We start from the raw sequence: 23,582 nt of genomic DNA, 5'->3' as shown, positions 1-23,582 counted from the left end.
GAGCTCTTGCCCTCATACACCTCAGCAGAATGGGGTTGCAGAAAGGAAGAATAGGCACATCTTGGAGGTGGCTAGAAGTCTTACGTTTACCTCCAATGTCCCTATTCGCTTATGGGGTGATGCTATCTTCACGGCGGTATATCTTATTAATCGGATTCCTTCCCGGGTTCTTGATTTGCGATCTCCTTTTTCCCTTCTATACCCACATGAGGAGTTGTTTTCTATTCCCCTTAAAACATTCGGTTGTACCTGTTTTGTTGAGCTTCTCGGACCCCATCACTCCAAGTTTGAACCCAAGGCCTCCAAATGCATTTTCCTTGGTTATGCACAAACTCAAAAGGGGTATTGCTGCTATGATCCTGTCACAAGAAGGAAGTTCGTCTCCATGGATGTCACTTTCTTTGAGGAGACACCCTATTATCCTCGGGTTTCTCCTCAGGGGGAGAGCAGTGAGAGTAGGGGTTTAAGTCCTTGTCTTCAGGGGGAGAGCAGTGAGAGTGGGGTAGTTCCTTTACCTATTCCATTGGGTGATGGGAGCTGCAATGGTGAGGGTGGCCAGAGGGATCAGGAGTTGAGGGGGAGTTGCAATGGTGAGGGTGGTCAGAGGGATCAGGAGTTGAGGGTCTATCACAGGCGGTGCAGGCAGGTTGATCCTGATCATCAGCAGTCCAGGCCAGCTCCAATCTCATCTACGGCCCCAGGTCCAGACATTACAGTCCCAGGACCCACAGAGACTTCTTCTATTGTTGCCATTTCACCTCCTACGGATGACCTTGATCTTCCGATTGTCCGTAAAGGGAAACGACATTGTACCACATCTACAACCCACTGTATTTCCCATTTTTTATCCTATGATCGCCTATCTCCTACCTACAGGTCCTACCTTAGTTCCATTTCCAATGTCCCTATTCCAAGAACAGTACAAGAGGCCCTATCAGTCCCGGAGTGGAGAGGTGCAATGCAAGTTGAAATGGATGCTCTATTGAAAAATAATACCTGGGAGCTAGTTGACTTGCCCAAAGGAAAGAAACCAGTTGGATGCAGATGGGTATTTACTGTGAAGCACAATGCGGATGGATCCATTGAGAGGTACAAAGCTCGGCTAGTTGCAAAAGGGTTCACTCAGACTTATGGTATAGATTACTTGGAGACATTTGCCCCGGTAGCCAAGATGACCACCATTCGGGTTCTATTATCTCTTGCAGCAAGCCACACTTGGCCTTTGTACCAAATGGATGTTAAAAATGCCTTCCTGAATGGGGACTTGCAGGAAGAGGTTTACATGCAGTTGCCTCCGGGATACTATGATACAGAGATAGGTAAGAAGGTCTGCCGGCTCAATAAGGCATTGTATGGTTTGAAGCAGTCACCTAGAGCTTGGTTCGACAGATTCAGACTAGCTCTTGGAAAGTTCGGTTATGTACAGGCCCAGTCAGATCATACACTGTTCATCAAGAGGGTGGACTCTTCACTGACACTACTTGCAGTATATGTTGATGATATTGTGGTGACAGGAAATGACAGCCATGAGATTGAGTCCCTCAAACAGCTCCTTCATCAAGAGTTTGAGGTGAAAGATCTGGGTGCACTATGGTATTTTTTGGGCATTGAGGTTGCTAGATCTAAACAGGGGATCTTTGTCTCTCAGAGGAAATATGTTTTAGATCTGTTGGCTGAAACTGGAAAGCTGGGTGCCAAACCTGCAGATACACCCATTGAACAGAACCACAGGATTAGTGCAGAGAGTGGGGAGCTGCTTGAAGACAGTTATGTTCCAGCGGTTGGTAGGAAAGCTCCTATATCTTTGCCTCACTCGGCCGGATATTACTTATGCTGTTAGTGTTGTCAGCCAGTACATGCATTCTCCTAGAACCACACATCTTCTTGCGGCAGAAAGAATTCTAGCCTACTTGAAGAGATGCCCGGGTAGGGGTATACTGTTCAAGAACAATAACCACATGAAGGTGGAGGTCTATACAGATGCCGATTGGGCTGGGAGTGTTGATGACAGATGGTCCACCTCAGGATATTGTGCCCTTGTGGGAGGAAACATTGTCTCCTGGAGAAGTAAGAAACAAAGTGTTGTCTCCCGGTCTAGTGCTGAAGCAGAATACAGGTCCATGGCCAACGGAGTGGCTGAAATCCTATGGCTAAGATCTCTACTTGAGGAGTTGGGTATTGAGTATGAGAAGCCTCTGATGCTGTATTGTGATAATTAAGCAGCCATTAATATAGCACATAATCCAGTGCAGCATGACAGAACCAAACACATTGAAGTTGACCGACATTTTGTACGAGAGAGGGTCTCATCTCAAGAAATATGCCTCCCTTACATCACATCCAGTATGCAACTAGCAGATATCCTCACTAAAGCTGTATCAAGAAAGAAGCTAGAAGCGGATCTATCCAAGTTGGGAATGATAAACATTTACTCCCAACTTGAGGGGGAGTGTAGAGAAACTGATGTGTGGGGCCACTCTGTCCGTAGGGTAGAATATACCTAGTCTATCTGTTATGTTATTCTGTTATTCTAGTTCTGTTATTTACGTTTCAGTTTTTTTTATATTGTTAAGTGTTATGATGTAAACACCAAGGGCAGATATGTCCTTTCATGTAACTAGCATAACATATAAATATTAAATTGAAGTGGCGGCGACAGATCATTCAGAATTTGTCCTTTCTTTCAAACCTGTGTTCTACTGCTCTCTCACTAATCTTTTCCTCTTTCTTCTTCACTTTCTCTTCTATTCGAACCTGAAATTCCTTAGTGCCCAAGACTGACAGCAGTCTTGATCATCTTCACTAGTTTTGCCTTCTGCTTTTATTTTGATTGGCATAGAACTTGTTGGATTTTTTGAACTGTAGATGTTCAACTTGTTTCCAAAACATTAATCACTTTTTAACTTTAATTCTTTTTAATTCATGTAATGTTGGTTTCCTTTTAATGTTTACTAATGTGTTTAGGTTTAAGATGTGAGAGAGAGATGAAGAAGGGGAAGAAGAAAGCAAAGTTTAGTTGCTAAGTCTAGTGTTGAGGTTGAATACCAAGCAATGTCATACCATAAGTGAACTTATGTGGCTTAAGAGTTTACTTCAAGAGATGGGATTTCTGGCATCACTTCCAATGCACTTTCACTGTACAATTAGGTCTCTGCTTGTGCAATGCAAAGAGGGATTAAAATTTTATGAAACCAATGTACTGCTTGTGGGCCAAGAAGGTGATACATGCAACTTGTGAGGTGTAACAGACATGAAGTGATGATCATGCAATTGATGATTGGTGAATTTCTGCCCCTCCTTTTGTAATCTGTTATTGAAAGAAGATACAATTGGTGACTAGCCAAAGCAAGTCTCCAGAAAAGGAGGCCTTAATTCTTGCTTATCTCCTCATCAGTATGCCCTTTGCAAGGCCAATGGTGAATCCTGTTTTCACTTACTAATCTCCTGTCCATTTGCTACCAGTATTTGGGATTTTGGTTTCTTGCTTTGTTTGGTTGCTAGTCAAGTCGTCCGTCCAACACATCGAGCTTCTATGTTCCCACTTCATTTGTTTGGCCAAAGAGGATGGGAGGAATTATGTGAAGTATAAGAGCTGCAGTAACATGGACAATTTGGGAGGAGAGAGATGTATGAATTTTTAAAGAAAAATAGGGGAGTAAAGAGGCAATGATTGACTGTATCACCAAGAGTGGTTCATTGGCTAAAATCCTTAGGAATGTTCTTAGACTTCTTGGTGGATGATATCATTAGGAAGTGGTAGGAGGTGCTAAAACTGTTAGAAAATCGGGATTAGTAGTTTTTGGACACTACTGGTTGATGGGTTCATAAAACTTAATTTTGATGGAAGTTGATAAGAGCCATACTTGCTAACCTACTAACCTATTTCCTGTCTGTGTTTAGAATACCACCTAAGGAAGCTAAAAAGCTAGAGAAGTTGATGAGAGATTTCCTTTTAGAGCTGGGGGAAAGTAAAAAGGATCAATTGATAAAATGGGAGGTGGTATGCCAGAATAAAGAGGAGGGGGTGCTTGGGGTTAGGGAATTTGATTAAAAAAAATAAAGCACTGCTGGGGAAGTGGCTATGGAGGTGGTCAGTGGAGAGAGATTTTGGCATGAAGTGGTGGGTAGTATTCATGGTCACTCAGAAAATGGATGGGATGCTAGAGTATGTCAGCAGGAAACCTTGGCAACACCATGGAAAGCTATTCATGGCATTCTTCCTCAATTTCTCAGTTTTGTCAGGTGTGGTGTTTGTAATGGTAACTCTGTCCTATTTTGGGAGGAACTTGGATTGGAGAGGCTCCATTGAAGGACCTTTTCCCTTCTTTGTTCTCTATTTCAAGGTATAAAAAGGATTTTGTGTCAATTTTTTTTTTCCATTATGAATAATCCATTGACACCAAATTGGGACTTTGGGTTTTGTAGAGGTTTAAGAGAAGAGGAAATTGTGTGCCAAACAAATCTGCTAGGAAATCTGGTGTAGGCCGGTCCCTCTAAGGTTATGGCTTTTTGCTGGGAAGTGCTATTAGACAGTGTATGCCCTTAGCTCCAATCAGATTGATGTATTGATGCATTTATTGTAAATGAATAAAAGTACATAACTGATTCATGTTATACTTGGTGTGCTTCTGTGTAATTACCCTTAAACTGGACACTTATGAGACTTGTGTTAGTTTAGAATGTTCTCAGTTGTTGGATAGACTTGGGGAAGCTTATCCTGCCAAGGTTGACACTAATGTGTTGCCAAGTCGGTTGGTGTAGTTTGTCTCAGCTGCTAGGGTTAGACCCAAAGCACATGTAGTGTGTGTTTGTTTGAAACACTAAACCCGAACCATTTTCTAGTTATGCCTTGGACCTTGGAGACTGGTGGGAAAAACTGGAAAGTTACACATAACCCCTAGACTCGACTATGGTACTTCACTAGGTGTTGGATTGGACTGTCTTTGATATGTCAATCAGTGAGACCCTTAGCGGGGGTCAAAACCTGGGTATGTTGGGGCGGTTTAAGAATTCACTTGAGTGGGTGATCATAGTGACAGGATCAGCCCCTTTGTTAGACAAAGTGAATGATCGGGGACTGCGCTCTTTCTGATGGAAACTAAGATTGCCGGTAGCTGATTTCAACCGTGTTTGAGATTTGTTTTGCAAAATATATATTTATATGAAAATATATATATATATATATATATATATTATGTTTTATGAAAAAGGTTTGCAAAAGGTTTTAATTCCCGAGATCCATTCGAGCAGAGAGTGTGACATTGTACCTTGTAGCCGAGGGAGAGGTTCTCTCTTGTTGGGTAGTGTTTGATTATTATGGGCTGAGAGGTTAAGTATAATACCATTTAGGGCTTTTATACCTAATGAGCTAATCTCACTTAAGAACCATAGTCCTTGGGCCTTCATAAGGTGGCTGGACTTAAGGACCATTTAGTGTAAATGCTAAGCCCATTAAGAGCCCATACTGATGGACTCAAGGGTTCACTGTATATAACAGTGAATTTGGCCAGGCCTTGTAGCAGAGGCTAGGCTGAACCCATATGGCTTTTGTGAGATCAATGTTAGGGTCCCACGCCATACAAAGAGAGCCAAGTTAGCCAGCAATTAAAAGGGGAGGTGAGCCCACTTACTTAATGGGCCTAGGGCCCAAGATTAATATGCTTAATTAGGGTGTCACATGACAGCTTAAGCTGTCATGTGACATGGGGCGAATATGGGTATGGATCTGGGTTTGGATCAGCAGATAAGATAAGGGGATAAGCCTTATCACTTAAGGAGTCCAGATCCAAATAAAGATTTGGATTAGGAAACTCCTAATTGGGTTAGGAGAAGCTGATCCTTAAGTCTTATAAATAGAGGGGGCGGATTGCTTCAGTTTTACTTCTTTTTCTGCTCTCAGTTCTCTCCCTCTATTCTTGCACCCTACCCTATTCGATCTCCAGTTTCTTGGACTGATCAAGATTGGATCTTGATTCTGATTTTTGCAAGAAAAATCAGATTTAATTCGTGCTCACCATCCCTTGCTTGATCCTTGCTGAATGATTGCAGTTCTTGCTGAAGGAGTGCATTGCTAAACTTGCTTCATCTCAAGCTGCGCCATCTTCAGTGGAGGTGGGTTTTGGTACCCTCTTTGGGTGTGAACACCTACGTTGGGAGCTACACATGTGGATTCCGTATCAGGTATTTCTCTCCCATTCTTTTGGTTTTAGATCTGGTTCGGTTTATTTCAAGAACGATCCTTGAAAAATGCAGTTTTTCTAAAACTGGGAATACGATTTTGGAAGGGAGAAAATTAATTTTTGAAAATTCGCCCAGCCACCCTGCATGATTCGGCCATCCATATGATGGATCTCCCTTCCCTTCAAGTGCATTATGGGAAAATAAACACCTTAGGCATTCTACAAAAGAGAAGACCTTTTCTCTATTTCTCATCTTCTTGGTGTATTGTTTGCAGGTCACACGGTGAGGACTGTAAGTCTGTAACCATTTACTAATATCTTGTTCATTTACTGCAGAGTAATGGGAGTGGCTCTTCTCATTGTTTGGGTGCAGGTTGGTTAGGCCAGAAGATGCAAGTTTGATTTTTGATCTTTCTTCCCTTGGCATCCCAAAAGAGGAAGAGTTATGTGGAGGTATGCAAGAGCCGTGCTGATCTGGTCCGTGTGGGAAGAAAGGAATACCAGAATTTTAGAGGAGAGAAGCCTAGAAGAGATGAAGGACTGCATTCTAAATAGGGTGATCCTGTGGCTAAAATCACTAGACCTAATTCTCATTTAATGATATTGGAGGTATTGGTTAGCAGTGGCTAATTGTTCATCCCTAAAGACTAAAGTGAGTATGGCTTGGGAACCCCCTCCTGAAAGCTTCTTGAAGCTGAATTTCGATGGCAGTACTCTTGGTAATCCAGGCCTGTCAGGGGTGGGAGGGGTACTGAGGAATGAGGCTGGGAATGTGGTTCTTATTTACTTGGGACCCATAGTAGTTGGAAACTCTACTAGGGAGGAACTTGCAGCTGCTATCCAGGGAGTACAGCTAGCAGTGCAGATAGGTGTGGAATAGTTGATAATAGAAGGGAATTCCAAAGTGGTAGTGGGCTGACTACAAAATCCGGACTCTATAGTGTGGTGCTTTAAGAATGAAATAAAAAATTCAACTGCCTGACAAGGGGCTTGACAGTGAGAATACAATGGGTGGGGAGATCAGAAAACTCTATGGCTGATGGTCTTGCAAAGCAAGGGGTAAACCGGGAAAGTTTGTATTTGGCTCAACTGTAGACTGAATCTGTTTTCTATCTTTTGCTTTTTTCCTGCTGTTAGGAGAGGACGCAGCTCGTGCCTCTCCATGGGAAACTTGTAACTGCATTAGTTTTCTATTAATGAAAATTATCTTATTTATCAAAAAAAAAAGTTGTAGGGGAACCCAGGCCCTTCAAGTGTAAGAGAATCAAATCATGTGTGGTACTATTTTCAGGTTTGATTGGCATTGATGTTTCTTTGAAGGCTGAAATTATGGCAGTTATGGAAGCCTGGAAGGTGTACATGGAGCAAGAGACTTGAATGTGCATAAACTGATCATTGAAGGGGACTCCACAACTGGTGATCAAGTGATTGCTAAACATGGGGATTGATTTGTGGTTGTACAAAAATGAACTAAAAAAGTTTAAATGGTTAACCAGGGCATGGATGTAAGAATCCAGTAGGTGCAAAGAATGGCAAACAGCATGGCTGATACCTTAGCAAAACAAGGGATGGGAAGGGATCAAATATTTTGGGCTTAGTTGTAAAAGCGTAGTGGCATTTGGAAGACAAAATGGAAGGAGAGATGGAAAGACATTTCACCCCAGTGACAAAATGGAAGAGGACTCTGAAAATCGAAGCCAAGGACTTCATCCTTGAGGAAGCCTGGATGAGAGGTCAAAGGACTCTGAACTCTGAAGATAAGAGAACTGAAGAGGGCAATGGTGCTGTTAGTTGGCAATGCAACTTTGTTGTTTCAAGACTTTCTGGAAAGGGCATTACAAGTGCAGAGGTTTAAGGACTGAAAGAAATCCTTAAATCTAGGAGACAGAAGTTATTACATAGAGAGGAAACAAAATAACAAAGGAAGGTGCGTAGGGCTTTATGAGTATTATGGAAGAGGTTTGAAACAGCTGGTTTGCTTCCTAGAGGGTAAGAGAGGTGAAGGTTGGAATAAAGTTCTGGAAACAACTCAACAATTTGCCAGGAGATATGAAAAACAGTAAGACAGAGACAAGGTGAAGGATGATGAAAAGGCAATTTCTGTTTGAGAGGAAGAAAGTATGGAACAGCTAGAAGATGGGGACAATGATGAAAATATCACATCGGCAAGCAATGTGATGTAGGACGGTTAATGGTCCTGCTAATGTAGGACGATTAATGGTCCTACTAATGTAGGACGGTTAACAGAAGAAATAGAGAGAGGGGAAAAAAGAGAGAACTTTATTTCTCTCTTTTTTCCCCTACAGAAGAAATGTAGGACGGTTAACAACCAGAATTCACTAAACCAATCTTTATTTCATCAAATCACTTTTCTTGAACTCCAATTACAATGTTTCTGTTTATAGACTCAATTTGTTAACTCGGATGTCCCTTTTCAGACTCCAATTTGGATTAGGAAATTGACCCAACACAACTCCTAAATGCTTTAAAACTAAGAAAAATCCATAACTAAACCATTGGGACATAAAAATAAGGACTCCATCTCCTAAACAATTTTAATAACACTTTCTTAATCCTACTAAAACTACTTTAGTTTAAAGACATCAGAAATTATGAAAAATAGTAACCCGCGAGGTTACTAAAAATAGTAATTAGAGGATTACTATAAATAGAAATCCCAACAGTTGCTATAAATAGTAATTTCAACATAGCAATAAAAATCTGAAAAAATAGAACCCTATTCTTAAGATACCCACAACTTGAAAATAGAAAACAGAAACAGTATCAATATTCTATATCCAAAATTTCTGAAATTGGTATAGGAATCAGAAAATCAGTTTGTTTCCCCATAAATCCCTTCCTCGCTTCTGTATGTGCATCACAATGTCTCTTCTAAGATTAAAAATAAAGCAGGGAATAAGAAATTTGGAGGTCTTGGTGTTGGAAACATCCAGAAGAGGAACGCGGCTCTTTTAGGGAAATGGTTATGGAGACTGCTGGCTGAAAAGGACAAGTTGTGGGCAAAGGTGGTTATTAGCATTCATGGGTTTGCGGCTAATGGATGGGATGCTGGACTGTGAAATAAGGCAACAGAGGTTCACCATGAATCAATTCATGATATTCTTCCAGTTTTCCTTCCCTTCATCAGATACAACCTATGCTCAGGTAACCTTGTCAAATTCTGGGAACATGTGTGGTTGGGTGACCTCCTGTTGAAGGAACAATTTCCATCCCTTTTTAGACTTTCTATCTTTAAGGATGAGCCTGTGTCTTCCTTTTTGTTACCTTCTAGCTCAATTTCAGGCTATGCCTGGAACTTGGGGTTTAGAAGGAGTCTCAGGGAGGCTGAATTGAGCAGTGTTTCAGTCTTACTTCATTTTCTTGAACCCTTCAGAGTTGGATTGTCAGATTTGGTGTATTGATTCTTCTGGTTCCTTTTCTTGTGCTTCCTTCCTTTTCAGCTTTGACCCAATCTTCTGATAATTCAGTGTTGGCCTTTCCGGTGAAGGAGGTTTGGAACAAGCCTATTCCTTCTAGGGTATGTGGTTTCTGTTGGGCGGTTTTCTTGGGAAGAATTAATACTTGTGATCTTCAAAGAAAGAGACACAATTTGTGCCTCGGCTGATGGTGCGAGTAGCTACCACTTATTAATTTTCCTGCACTTTTACTCTTTCTATGGTTTTTCTCTTTATTCGGGTGCAGGTGGACCCCCCGGATTTTTTGATTCTTCCTTGCTGGAGAAAGAGGATGGGGAGAACCCTTTGGAGGTGTAGAAGTGTGGCAGTATGCTGGACAATATGGGAAGAAAGGAATCAAAGAACATTTTTAGACAAGGAAAGGAACAAAGAAGCAATCATTGAAGCCATTACTATCAGAGTGATGCATTGCGTTAAATCCTTGAGAAGCTTCGATGACATTCCCACAAATGACTTGCTTAGAAAGTGGAGGGAGGTATCTTCTCTTCCAAGAGCTATTATAAGGCCTGTTTGGTTCCCACCTCCTAGTGGGTTTATTAAAGCTGAATTTCGATGGTAGTAGTGAGGGGAATTTGGGCCCTCGACCTTTAGGTATTGTAGGTGTTTTTTTGAATGAGGAGGGAGGAGTTATTGCCCTTTACTTGGGGCCAATAGATGTGGGGGACTCCTTGAGGGACGGCCGAAATCTTTGCTGTGATGGAAGGGATCCAAAAAGCCGAGGAGCTGAATATAAGAAGGTTGATCATAGAAAGGGATTCAAAGCTGGTAGTTATTTGGCTGCAAAACGATGAGACTAGCTGGTGGAAATTTATCAACAAAAGTAGGACGTTTAAGTTTTTAACAAAAGCTATAAAGATCAAGTTGCAGTGGGTTAAAAGGAGTGCAAATGCCTTTGCTGATGTTTTGGCAAAGCAGGGGGTGGGAAGGGATCAACTCTTTTGGGCTGTTCTGTAATTGCTGTATGTTTTTGTCATCTTGGAGAGAATTAAAAGAGCTTCTCTCTCTTTGGGATGTTCACTTGAATCTTCTTCATTAATTAATGAAAATTTCTGGTTATTGATAAAAAAATCAAGCAGGAAAAGGATTGTTAGGAACATAGATTCACCATGTTGGTGAAGAAAGAGACAAAGGAAATAGATTGTTGGGAACATAGATGGTTTGAATACCTTGACTGGATCATGGATATGGATGACGAATTTGTCTGGAAGTAGATATTTTTGGTAGAGAAAAAGAGCTTTTTGTTTGAAGAATGTAAAGGAGGAGAGGTGTTGAAGATTGAGGAGAAAGGGAGATCCATGGTTTTCTTGTCTCAAGATGTGGATCTTGAAACGTTGGAAGGTGTGGCCAATGTGGCAAAGTGGACACCTTCTTGTAATGAAATTTCAATCTCTGAAGGAAGTACGATGCTGAAGATTTTTGGACTTCCTTTCAACTTGTGGCTGGATCATGTCTTCGATAAGATAGCAATGATATGAGGAGGAGTTTTGGAAGATTGCATGACTGGTCTTCATGCAGCGAAGATTAAAGTTTCTGGTGCTGAACTGGATAGGATCCCCCGTATGATCTCTACGCTGAAGGAAAATGATGGAAACTCTGGGTGGTAGTGGAAGCTGAAGCGGTTTTGTGGTATGGAAGGAGAGAGGTTGAAGACGATGTCGACAGGGCTTGGTGGAACCCATGTGGCACAAACAGAGTGGAAGGAGATGGAGAAAAGGAAGAAACTGAAAGGGTTTTTGATATTAAAAGTTCGATGATGAATAAATTCTTGTTCAATGTGGAGATAGGGGAGTTTCGGAAAGGGGGAAAAGAAGACGAGCAGACTTCTCAGGAGAGAGAGGGTATTTTACAATTGGTAAGGAATGTCCTTAGCTGCCCAACACGTGATTCTCTTGGGGAGCACATGGGTGAAAAAGCGGGAGATGATCTGGGTGGGAAACAGATGGGCTTTGGGTAGGGTTCTAATGATGAATCCAGGAGTTTCAAGTCTTTTGATTCTGGGCGGAAAAGTGGTTCCAGTAACGAAGGTAGACTTGCTCAAAATATTGGGAGGTGTACTGGGGTTGAGCCATTTGAGGGTTACAAATTTTGTGAGCCGAAGAATTCGACTTTGAGGCGAACAGGATGGTGAATGTGTTGGCGATCAACCAGATGGTACAGTGATTGAGATGAACCAATAGAGAAGGAAGTTACTGAAGAGGCAATCGGTAATGTCGAAGGTTTTGGTTGGGAAGGTCGACTGGGGTGATAAAAGGCAGGCGGAAGAGAAGGAAGATGTTCAAGTGGAATCTGAAGTTAGTTTGTTTCAATAGGAAAAAGAGGAGGATGAGGAAGACTTGTTGGGCACCAAGGATGGTAAAGGAGAACATTTGGAAAGGATAGAGGGAGTGGTTTGGGGAGAGCAAGAAGTGGTAGTGGAAGAAGAGAATGGGGGAGAGACTAGAAGATTTTTCTCAAAAAGCAGATAAGAAGAGTCATTGAGTGGGAGTCTTGGTTGGGTATGGGTAGTAGGGGTTGGTTTCTAGAGGGTGTCAATGTTGAGGTTGTAGGGTCTGGTTTTTCCTTGGTGTTGCAGTGTGTGTGTGTGCGTTTCATTTGTAGCTGGGTAAAGGATTCTTGTTTGGGGTGGTTTTTTGGGCTTGGGGTCTCTTTGCTTGGGTCTCTGTTTTGCTTCCCTGAGGGTGATTGCTTATAACCTTCCTTGTTATTGTTTTTTTTTTTTTATTTTATCTTCAAAAAAAAGAAAGAGAATGAGGGAGAGACTCTTCTAACTTTGCCGGGAAGTAATGGAAGCAAAACCACTGAAGAGGGGGAGAACAGAAAGGGAGATGAGGAGAATGGGACTGAAGGGGCAAAGGAAACAAGAGATGTGGAAGAGCTGTGGGGGAACAGAGGAGAAGGTGACAGAGGTGTAGAATAAGAGAAAGGAGGGAGAAAGAATTAGGGTTTGAGGAAGAGGGAAGTGAAGGTGAAGAAGGTATCACTGGGGGGGGGGGGAGGTTAAAACATATAAAAGGAAAAAGTATTGAGCTTTCCCATTAGAGGAGAACAGAGAGGAGGGGATGGAAGCAGAATTGTGGGAGCAAAATGAGTCTGAACCAATGATTGATGAGACCCATATGGTAGAGAAGACTGTTGACATCAAGGAAGTGGTGAATAGGGGAGTGGAAGTTAGCAAAATTTTGGGTCTGTTTTTTCTCGGAGGGGAGGAATTCGCAAAAGAAACCTTCAGGTCTGTGGAGGATACAATCGGGAAGAATGAAGGTATAGTAGCTCCAGTGGTTAACTGTAATTGAGATAACAAGTTAAGAGGTGGAAGTGATTGCATGCGGTTGCGGGGATATCACAAAGAAGCCAGAAGAAGATATCGAGGGGGTGGTGGTTGTAGATAGAGGTCAGAAATCAGCGGGAAGTCTGAAGAAGCTATGGGAGCTCTAAATGCAGCTAGAAGATTCAAAACTCAAAAGATAAAAGAATACAACAGCAGAAATCTCTAAGGTTTTCACAAGGTTAAAAGGTGGTCTATTTGGTGTGGGGCCTAACAAACTCGTCAAAAAGCTCAAAAGAATAGTCAAAAGATGACAACAAGATTGTACACAAAAAACTGAGAAGAGTTAAGATGTTTGAAGATTTGTTTTGTGGGTTTGGGTGTCTTGCTTGGGTATTTGGTGGGCATAGGGCTGGTTTGATGTTCTGGGTTCTTTTTGTCATTTTTTGTCTTGTATTTTATTGTCATGTGTTAAGGGGTTTTCATTATTTAGGTCTTGCTTGGGTGATTGCTTATTACCTTCCTTCTATCTTTTTATTCCAATAAAGTTTTTTCTTTTATCTTCAAAAGAAAAAAAAAAGAAAGGGACAAAGGATTGAGATGTAGTGGGCAATGCCATTAGAGAGAAGTTGCAGACGAACGGCACTCTACTCATAGCTCTGTTTGGCAGAAACAAGGTGATTCTGGAGATAATGGATGATACACAAGTAGACAGAGCCACAATGATTGATTCAAAGACAAAAAATAAGAAGAAATGAGTTTTTATGGTTTGTTGGGTGTAGAGAGACTGGGCTGAATGGGCCCTGGTACTTGTTTATGTTTTAAGTAGCATTATGTTTACATTTATGTGTTAATGGGCCTGTTATTGTTTTGTGTTTCTTTTAAGTTATTTAAGTGCTGGCTGCCCACTTAAGGGCAAAGATGTAATTGGTCATAATTAAGTGAGTTTAATAAAAAGATTAGAGAGAGAAAGAGAGAGAGGAGGAATCCGTTGAACTCTCTTCTCCTTTCTCTTCTTCTCCATCGTCTTATTCTGCTGTAATCACCTCTTTTTCTCCTTTTTACTGCTGTAATCAGGTTTAATTATTAGATTTGAAGGACAGTTTTACATCTTGGTATCAGAGCAGGTTTCCCTCTTCCTTTTATCTTTTCTTTTCCCATACACCCTTTTATTAGAAGAGTGTATGGAGAGATAAGCTTCTGATCATACAGAGGACTGTTTGCCTAGTTGGTAGAGGGTTTGGAGAGTCAAAGTCTGGCCGAATAGTGTCAAGAAGTGGAGCTGTTATTTTTCTGCCTAAAACCTTAGCCGACTAGAGAGATTTCAAAATATAGGATGAGGAGAAGGATTGGGTGTGCGCTTAGGGCTTGGGAGGTCTCTTTTAATCCCTAGAAGGGGGCGTTTGAGGTTTGAAGAAGGTTGGGAAGCTCTGGTAGGAGTGGCCTCCTTTTCTCTCTTTCTCCCATTGAGCCGAGTGCAGTGAAACCCTAGTTTTTGAACCTTTTGGTATTGAGCTGACCTCAGTTAGGTTCATAAAGAGTGAAAAACCATTTTTTTTTTTTCGTTTGATTGATGGAGCAGTCTAGAAGTGAAATGAAGTAGATTCCAATATCTAGGGTTGGTTTGATAGATTCCTTTTTGAGTGGAGTGACTACAATTAAACTAGATGGAACCAATTATCTAGCATGGACACAGTCTATATGGATTTATGTTTGTAGTAGAGGTAAATTGGGGTATCTCACAGGCAGTGAGGAGAAACCTGTAGAGATGGACCCTACATATGAGAAATGGATGTAGGAGAACTACACCGTGATTGGGTGGTAAGGAGAAACCTTCCTATTGCCCTTCGCAAAGGCAAGCGGAAGTGTACAACACATTGTATCTCCAAACACCTATCTTACAACCTTCTTTTCCCAACCTATTATTCTTTCCTTGCCTCCGTTTCTACACATGTGATTCCTAGGTCTGTACCAGAAGCCTTATCCAAACCAGAATGGAGGGATGCTATGATGATTGAGCTAGATGCTTTACATAAGAACCATACGTGGGATATTGTGGACCTGCCTAAGGGGAAGGAACTAGTTGGTTGTAAATGGGTGTTTACTATTGTGTATCATTCTGATGGTACTGTTGATTACCTTGAGACCTTTGCTCATGTGGCTAAAATGACTTCAGTTCGAGTTTTGTTATCTCTAGTTGCTACCTTTGATTGGTCCCTTCATCAATTTGATGTTAAAAATGCCTTTTTGAATGGAGACCTACATGAAGAGGTCTATATGTCTTTACGTCTAGGAGTGTATGGGAAGGAAATGCAAGGGAAGGTGTGTAAATTGAAGAAGTCCCTTTATGGTCTCAAATAGTCTCCTAGAGCTTGGTTTGAGATATTCAAAGCTACCCTTGTTTCTTTTGGTTATACACAAACTCAATCTTGACATACTTTATTTGTGAAGAGAAGTAATTCCTTGGTCACCTTCTTGATCGTTTATGTTGATGACATTGTGGTTATTGGTAATGACACCCAGAAGGTGGTTAAGCTAAAAAAGATTTTTATCACTAAGTTTGAGATCAAAGATTTGGGAGATATTAGATATTTTTTCGGAATTGAAGTTGCTAGATCTAAGGATGGTATCTTCATTTCTTAGCGCAAGTATGTCCTTGATCTTCTTGTAGAGACTGGTAAATTTGGTACTAAGCTGGCCTCCACCCCTATAGACTTAAATCACAAGTTGTCTGCTACTAATGGTGAATTGTTGTATGATAGGGAAGTGTTCTAGAGACTACTTGGGAAGTTGCTATATCTCTGTTTGACTCGGCCAGATATTTCTATGTAGTGTGTCATTAGTTAGTTTATGCATTCTCCTAGAGACACACATTTAGCTGTTGCAGAAAGAGTTTTATGTTACTTGAAAGGCACTCCAAGGAAGGTATCCTTTTTTTCAAACATGGACACATGGAGTTGGAAGTATACACTGATGCTGACTGGGCCGATGTATTGATGATAGGAGATCCACCTTAGGATACTGTGCTTTGGTAGCAGGGAATATTGTCTCATGGAGGAGTAAGAATTAGTCTATAGTAGCTAGGTCTTTAGCTAAAGCAAAGTACTGGGCAATGGCGGATGGAGTGTTAGAATTATTGTGGCTAAGATCACTTTTGGGAGAGTTGGGTATTGACTGTGAGAAGCCAATGATGCTTTATTGTGACAATCAGGCAACAATCAACATTACACATAATCCCATCCAGCATCATAGAAATAAGCACATAGAGGTTGACAAACACTTTAAATGGGAAAGAGTTGCTTTAGGGGAAGTTTGCTTGCCATTCATTACTTCAGAGGAGCAGTTGGTCTTGACCAAGGGTGTTCCAAAAGGAAAATTAACTCACTGTATAAGCAAGCTGGGCATGATTGACATCTCTTCTCAGCTTGAGGGGGAGAGTTGAGAGATTGGGCCGAATGGGCCCTAGTACTCGTTTATGTTTTAAGTAGCATTATGTTTACATTTAGGTGTTAATGGGCCTTTTTCATTGTGGGCCTGTTATTGTTTTGTGTTTCTTTTAAGTTATTTAAGTGTTGGCCACCCACTTAAGGCCAGAGATGTAATTAGTCATAGTTAAGTGAGTTTAAGAGAGAAAGGAGGAATCTATTAGACTCTCTTCTCCTTTCTCTTCTTCTTTTCCATCTTCTTCTTCCTTCTGTTGTAATCACCTCTTTTTCTCCTTTTTACTGCTGTAATCAAGTTTAACTATCATATTTGAAGGACAATTTTACGTCTTTGGGGAGATGGAGTGCTAGTGGGATTTGGATCGTTGGGTGATATGGGATGATCAGGTTGGGGTTTGGGGGTCTCTCTCGTTGTCATGGTGTTTTTATTTTGGGTTGCAGGGGTGGTCATTTGTAGAGTATATTAGAAGGGTTTGGGCTTTGTATCTTGTGGCTGTTCATTAACTTGGGTTATGTCTTATCACCTATCTTGTATACTTTCTTTTCTTTTAATGAATTTTTTATTAAAAGAATACATATATTGACCAAGGTTTAAAATTTCGATACGATACACCCGATACGGGGTGTATTGTATTGTATCTTTGAAAAACAGGTATGAGATACACATGGAAATAGGGCGTCTCATCTTTTTTCATGCGTATCGGACCTGTATCGAGGGTGTATTGAGGCATATTGGAGGCGTATCGGGGGTGTATTGGTAGCGTATTGATGAAAGCCTCATACCTAGAGTGCTAGATTTGCTAAAATTTGCGAGAAACAAGTGTTAATCGTTATTTTTTTTAAAGATTTTTCACATTTTGAAAAATAATGGAAAAAATAGGTTCATTTTTTTTTCAAATTTTTATGTTGATCTACATTTCTTACATGTTTAAATTTATGATTTCTTTTTACATTGTGATTTATTTTTTTATCTTGTGATTCCTTTTTTTCTTGAATGTTTAAATTTATGTTGATCTACATTTCTTACATTCAGCATCACCATTTTTTTGTGTTATCAGTAGATTTATGGAAATTTCATAAAGATATTTGGGGAAAATATAAATTAACAAAAAGTTTGAAAATATAATTTTTCTCTGCTTATAAAGACTAAATTAGTTTTATATCTATGGATTTATCTATCTTATCCATAGTGCAATTGAAATTTCTTCTGTAATATTTTTTTTTTGATCTTTTATAATTTAAGAATTAAAATTTAATCAATAATTAATTATATTTTATCATTTAATCACAACAATTGAATGTATTATAATTCTATGGATGATCTATCATATCCACAGACAAATTGAAATTTCTTTTCTAATAATTGTTTTTTATTTTTATATTTTAGAAATAAAAAATAAATAAATAATTAATTAATTATATTTTATCATTTGATCACAATGATTGAATATATTATAATTTTATGGATTATCTATCATATCCACAAAGCAATTGAATTTTCTTCTTTAATAATTATTTTTTGAATATATTATATAATGTTTATTTTTATAATTTTTGGAAATAAATAATCAATAATAATTATTAATTATATTTTCACATAGAAGTTGTGCCAATGCATGTTTTATGGTTGGATAGGAGAGTTGGGTTTTTCCCATCACATAAAACATTAAAACTTAAGAATTATAATTTATAAATTATAGTTAAGCATAGGATGTTTAATGAAATTATAATTAACTACAATATATTTCTTCATAAAACCATTAAAATATATTAATTTATTGTATATACACCTCATTGAGGTCTTATATTTAGTGGTGTTGATGTATTTTTATGATTTATTAAAGTATTTATAGTGTATGTGTGCATATCTTAGTTTTTCTCCAATACGCATGCGTATCCAAGGCATATCCCAATACGTCTCTTAAAATTGCCTTTCCGATACACTTGGCGTTTCCAATTCTTTGAACCTTGATATTGACAGATGTGTCTCTTTGTTTCATAAAAGTCCATTAATCACAATTATGCCCTTATATCTTAAAATGTAAACCTTTAAAATTTTCTTTTAACATCTTCACTTTTATGGTTACAACAATATTTTCTTCATGCTTTACATACTCCTGGATTTGTGCCTTAGCTCCTCAATCTGAACTCTTTAAGTAAGCGTTTGAAATCATGAGCTTTCCAAAGGGCCTCTTGTTCCTTTTAACCACTTCTGGTTGAATTTTCAGGCTTATTGTAAGGCATCGATAAATACTATGTGTTTTGTGTAAGGCCTTGATATGATATCTAGGTACAATAATTCTAGGAAAAGTATAATAAAATCAGATTGTTTTGACAACTTCATGCTTTTTAGAACTTAGAAGCTAGGGACTTATATATGTCATCCACGTGCAATGAATGAACTATTAGCAAGTTTGAATGTAATACTAACATTTGTTTTGAGGCATGGTCTTGTCATTATTACAAGTCATGACATCCCATTTACTGTTCAGGTATCAAATGTTATGTGGAGCTTTTGGTAAACTGGAGGGCAATGAGATTAGGTTTTTCTGTTATTTCTTTCTGGATAAACCGAACCTTCATGTTCCCTGTTTTACTGGATATACTATTTCCTTTCTTTCAGAATTATCTGCATTTTCTACATTGTTATGCAGTAGCATTTGGAATGAGAAGAGAAATTTAGTTCTGGCATTTAAAAGGGACTGTTCAGGTAATTAAAGAAGAAAACATTTTACCATTGTGAAGCATCAAATAAAAACACTGTTACTTGGTCACAAAGCTCTTCTTTCAACATTTTAACAAGAGAAAGGGAAAAATTCCTTTTCAGAATGTTATGAAATTATAGGTTGTAAATATGTAGTATTAGCCCAATTAGGAATAGCTTGATTATAGGAATTATTCTTTCTTTGATCTTCTTCCTTTTTAGTATCTACAAGGTTGTATATATATGTACTACTTTCTCAATAGAAAGAAATCAATTTCTTCTAATTCTTGTTCTATCACATGGTATCAGAGCTGGAGACACCAATTCCAGTCTGAAACTAATTTTTGGTTTTCTTCCCTCTGCTGCCCAAGTGAGCAGCAGCTGCGATCTCTAGGTCACCCATTCCGAGTGACATCTGCATCTCACCGCCCCTACCAGTGGAAGCGGAATCCCAGATCGGCCTACCCACCTTCACCCATCTCTTCTTCACTTCGATCGGGAGAGGGCTTTCAAGTCTGCAACAGGTCGGAGAGTAGCACAGCAGCCTCGGTGTTACTCCTATGGTGTTTGTTTGCTCATTAGGAAAGTCTTTCTTCTCTGTTCTTTTTATACAGTTGATATTTCGGTGCTGCCAGTTGTGGTTTCTTGCTGTTTGGGTGTTGCATCTGCTGCCGATTCTATTTTATTGGCTTTGCTGGTTGTTAAAAGTTTATTTTCCTGTGTTTATGATGGCGGTTGAACAAAAGAACTTGGCTATGCCTAGTGTTATCCCCATTCTGTCTAAGATCACTGAACAAAAACTAAACGAAACTAATTATTTAGACTGGAGTAAGACTGTTCGTTTGTATTTACGGAGTATCTCTAAGGACAACCATTTGACTAAGGACCCTCCTACTGATGAGACCCACACTGAATGGCTAAGGATTGACGCTCAATTGTTTTTGCAAATCCGCAATTCTATTGAGAACGAGTACGTTAGTCATGTCTCTCACTGTGAGTTTGTTAAAGAACTAATGGAATATTTGGCTTTTCTGTTCTCTGGTAAAGAAAATATTTCCCATATTTTTGATGTTTGCAAGACATTTTATCGGGCTGAACAACAGGATCAGTCTCTTCAGACCTATTTCATGAATTTCAAGTGCACTTACGAAGAATTGAACGCCTTATTACCTTTCAGTACTGATATCAAAGTTCAGCACACTCAACGTGAACAGATGGCTATTATGAGTTTTCTGGCTGGACTTAATCCTCAATTTGATGGTGCTAAGTCACAGATTTTGTCTAATCCTGAGATTACCTCTTTAAGGTTCCTTCGTACAGATACTGGTTCCCATACCTCACCTGTACAACAACCTAGTGCACTTGTTAGTCAGAATAATGGATCAACTGGCCGGTCTCGTTCTCAGAATAGTAGCAGAGGTGGCAGTAATAGTGGTTGGAATGCTGGAACTCAGGCCACAGGGGGAGTAGTTTGCTACTATTGTCATGAACCAGGACACACTAAAAGGACTTGCCAGAAATTGCTAAAGAAAAACCAGAAGTCTTCTGGGTCTCAGTCAGCTCATGTTATAACTACAAGTGATGCTCCTCATCCATCGTCAAATCAGACCATTACAATTTCTGCAGATGAGTATGCGAAATTTACCCAGTATCAAGAGGCATTAAAGAACTCCTCTCGGTCCATCACTGCCCTTGCTGAGTTAGGTAAAACCAATACATGTCTTCTTTCTTCTTCCTCTCAGTGGGTCATTGATTCTGGTGCAACAGATCATATGACAGGTAATCCTAGTCTCTTTTCCACTTTCCAATCACACACTTTTCCTTCTTCAGTCACCTTAGCAGATGGTTCTATTTCTTCTGTCCTTGGTTCTGGCACTATCAATCCCACACCAACACTTTCTTTGTCATCTGTATTGAGTTTACCAAAATTTTCTTTTAATTTGGTATCTGTTAGCAAACTCACTCGTACTCTTAACTGTTGTTTCTCATTCTTTCCTGATCATTGTCTGTTTCAGGATCTTATAACGAAGAGGATTATTGGTAAAGGACGAGAATCAGGAGGTCTGTACATTTTGGATACCCAGGAACCTCAGACCATTGCCTGTTCCAATACTTTATCTCCTTTTGAAGCTCATTGTCGGTTGGGGCATCCATCTTTACCTTTGTTAAAGAAGTTATCTCCTCAGTTTCATGATGTATCTTCTTTAGATTGTGAGTCTTGTCAGTTTGCAAAACATCATCGTCTATCGTCTATTTCTCGAGTTAATAAAAGGGCTAGTCATGCTTTTGAGTTAGTACATTCAGATGTTTGGGGACCTTGTCCTATTATGTCTAAGACTGGATTTCGATATTTTGTTACCTTTGTGAATGATTTTTCTCGTATGACTTGGCTTTATTTAATGAAATCTCGTTCTGAGTTGCTTTCACATTTTAAAACCTTTTGTGCTGAAATAAAAACCTAGTTTGATGTGTCTGTACAAACATTGCGAAGTGATAATGCCAAAGAATATTTCTCTGGTTCCTTCCAGACTTACATGACTCAGAATGGAATTCTCCATCAATCATCTTGTGTTGATACTCCATCTCAAAATGGAGTGGCTGAGAGAAAAAATAGACATCTTCTTGAAACTGCCAGGGCTCTTTTATTTCAAACACATGTTCCTAAACAGTTTTGGGCTGATGCTGTTTCTACAACGTGTTTTTTGACTAATCGCATGCCTTCCACTGTTCTAAATGATCAGATCCCTTATAAAGACTGGAGAGCAGTTAGGAGATATCTTTACAAAAGCTCTTAATGGAGCTCGGATTTCTTATATTTGTAACAAGCTGGGCATGATTGACATCTATGCTCCATATTGAGCAGGAGTGTTATGAAATTATAGGCTGTAAATCTGTAGTATTAGCCCAATTAGGAATAGCTTGATTATAGGAATTATTCTTTCTTTGATTTTCTTCCTATTTAGTATCTACAAGGCTGTATGATTTTCTTCCTTTTTTGTATCTGCAAGGCTGTATGATTTTCTTCCTTTTTTGTATCTGCAAGGCTGTATGATTTTCTTCCTTTTTAGTATCTACAAGGTTGTATATATATGTACTATTTTCTCAATAGAAAGAAATCAATTTCTTCTAATTCTTGTTCTATCACACAGAAGAACACTTATTGCACTATTTTTTCTAATATCACTGTTTTCTAGGTCTTCAAAAAGAAATTTTCTGTTGTCTACTTGTGCTTTGGGTGACAATAGTAAAAAAGCTTATCAAAATGAATGCTAATTTCACAGGTTATAAGTTTGGAAGCTTCTTGAGGGCTGAGTTGTATTGCCATTTGAGGGGCTGAAACTGATATATTCTCTTTATTGGTGAGGGTGGAGGAGATCAAATGTGGTTATAGGGTGGATAAGGGATGGTGGAGTGGGTCATTGGGTGCTAAATCATCTTATCAGTTAGTTTAAATCTTTGGTTTCCAAAGGAACATCATATTCCATTATATCCAGAAATCTGATTACTTGTTGGCAGACATGGTAGCTGTGGATGGAGTGGGCAGGAGTGAGCTTCATTAGGACATAGGCCTCCTCAGGTAGATTGTCCTGTGGTCCATGTATCTGTCATGCCGTGTTAGACTGAAGTATTTGGCTTTGGATCTTGATCACCTTGTTCTGATGATTTTCTATTCTTCTTTCCTTTCTCTGCTTTTTATCACTAATATAGTTTTTTGTTATTTATAAGAAAAAGAATACTACTGATCAAAACAATAAGAAAAAATTGTAAGCAATTTATCCTGATTTTGGAGTTATAATCATTAGAGTGGCCACTGATTACCAATTTATACTCTTTTTGGCTTCTTATGTTTTTTTTTCTGACAAGTATTTTATGCCTTCTTATGTTTTCCTCAATTATATCCTGCTTAACTTACTTTTCATTTTTTCTTACTTGAAATTTTTCTATTGTTTTTTCTTTTCAGGCACTCCCTTATGGTAAATTACCTAGCCCTTTTAACAATTGTACAGAGATTCTACATGTTCCAATTCCATTTGCATCAGATGAAAGGTTGGTTTCCCCTTGGCTTAAATTTATTAGCTCTCTCTCTCTCATACACAAGCACCCCCAAGCACTCAAAGCTCAATACCTAAAAAAAGAACATGTTTTTTTTTTTTAATAAGTGGATTTTATTAATCAATGAATGAAAGCATTACAAGCATCCATAGGAGAGACATGAGATGCAACCTCTCACTTCATAAAAAAGAATATGTTGTCTGAAAGTAACTTGGGTTATTTAATCTCAGAACTGTTCAAGTAAAAGGAGAGAGTATCGGTTTGAATAGAAGAAGAAGAAGATTCAGAGAGAAGAATATGAAGTGGAAAAAAGAGAGCAACTTCCATCTGTCAATTGTTTATTTTTTCTTATATAATTACGTAAAATGACTAAAACACCCTTATTAAGTTAAAGTAAAAAGACCAGACTGTCCCTGTCACCTATACAATAACATTATACTAACAATTCTAACCTTGTCCATA

At 39.1% G+C, this 23,582-nt stretch overlaps 1 protein-coding gene across 3 annotated transcripts in view; it reads left to right on the top strand.

Moving 5' to 3' along the window:
• LOC104604116 (Spc97 / Spc98 family of spindle pole body (SBP) component) overlaps positions 1 to 23,582 on the top strand; it is a 97,368-nt gene that overhangs the window by 22,714 nt on the left and 51,072 nt on the right. For all 3 annotated transcript variants that reach the window (XM_010268345.3, XM_019198900.2, XM_088898184.1), the window contains exon 5: positions 23,029 to 23,114. In XM_010268345.3, the coding sequence (XP_010266647.1) occupies positions 23,029 to 23,114 (86 nt within the window). The remainder of the gene's footprint in view (positions 1 to 23,028; positions 23,115 to 23,582) is intronic.

The sequence above is a fragment of the Nelumbo nucifera genome, chromosome 2 (assembly GCF_055504915.1).
Source record: "Nelumbo nucifera cultivar China Antique chromosome 2, China Antique-T2T, whole genome shotgun sequence".
NCBI classification, from domain to species: Eukaryota; Viridiplantae; Streptophyta; class Magnoliopsida; order Proteales; family Nelumbonaceae; genus Nelumbo; species Nelumbo nucifera.
The sequence above is the reverse complement of the archived record's forward strand: the minus strand, read 5'-3'. Positions and strand labels throughout refer to the sequence as shown.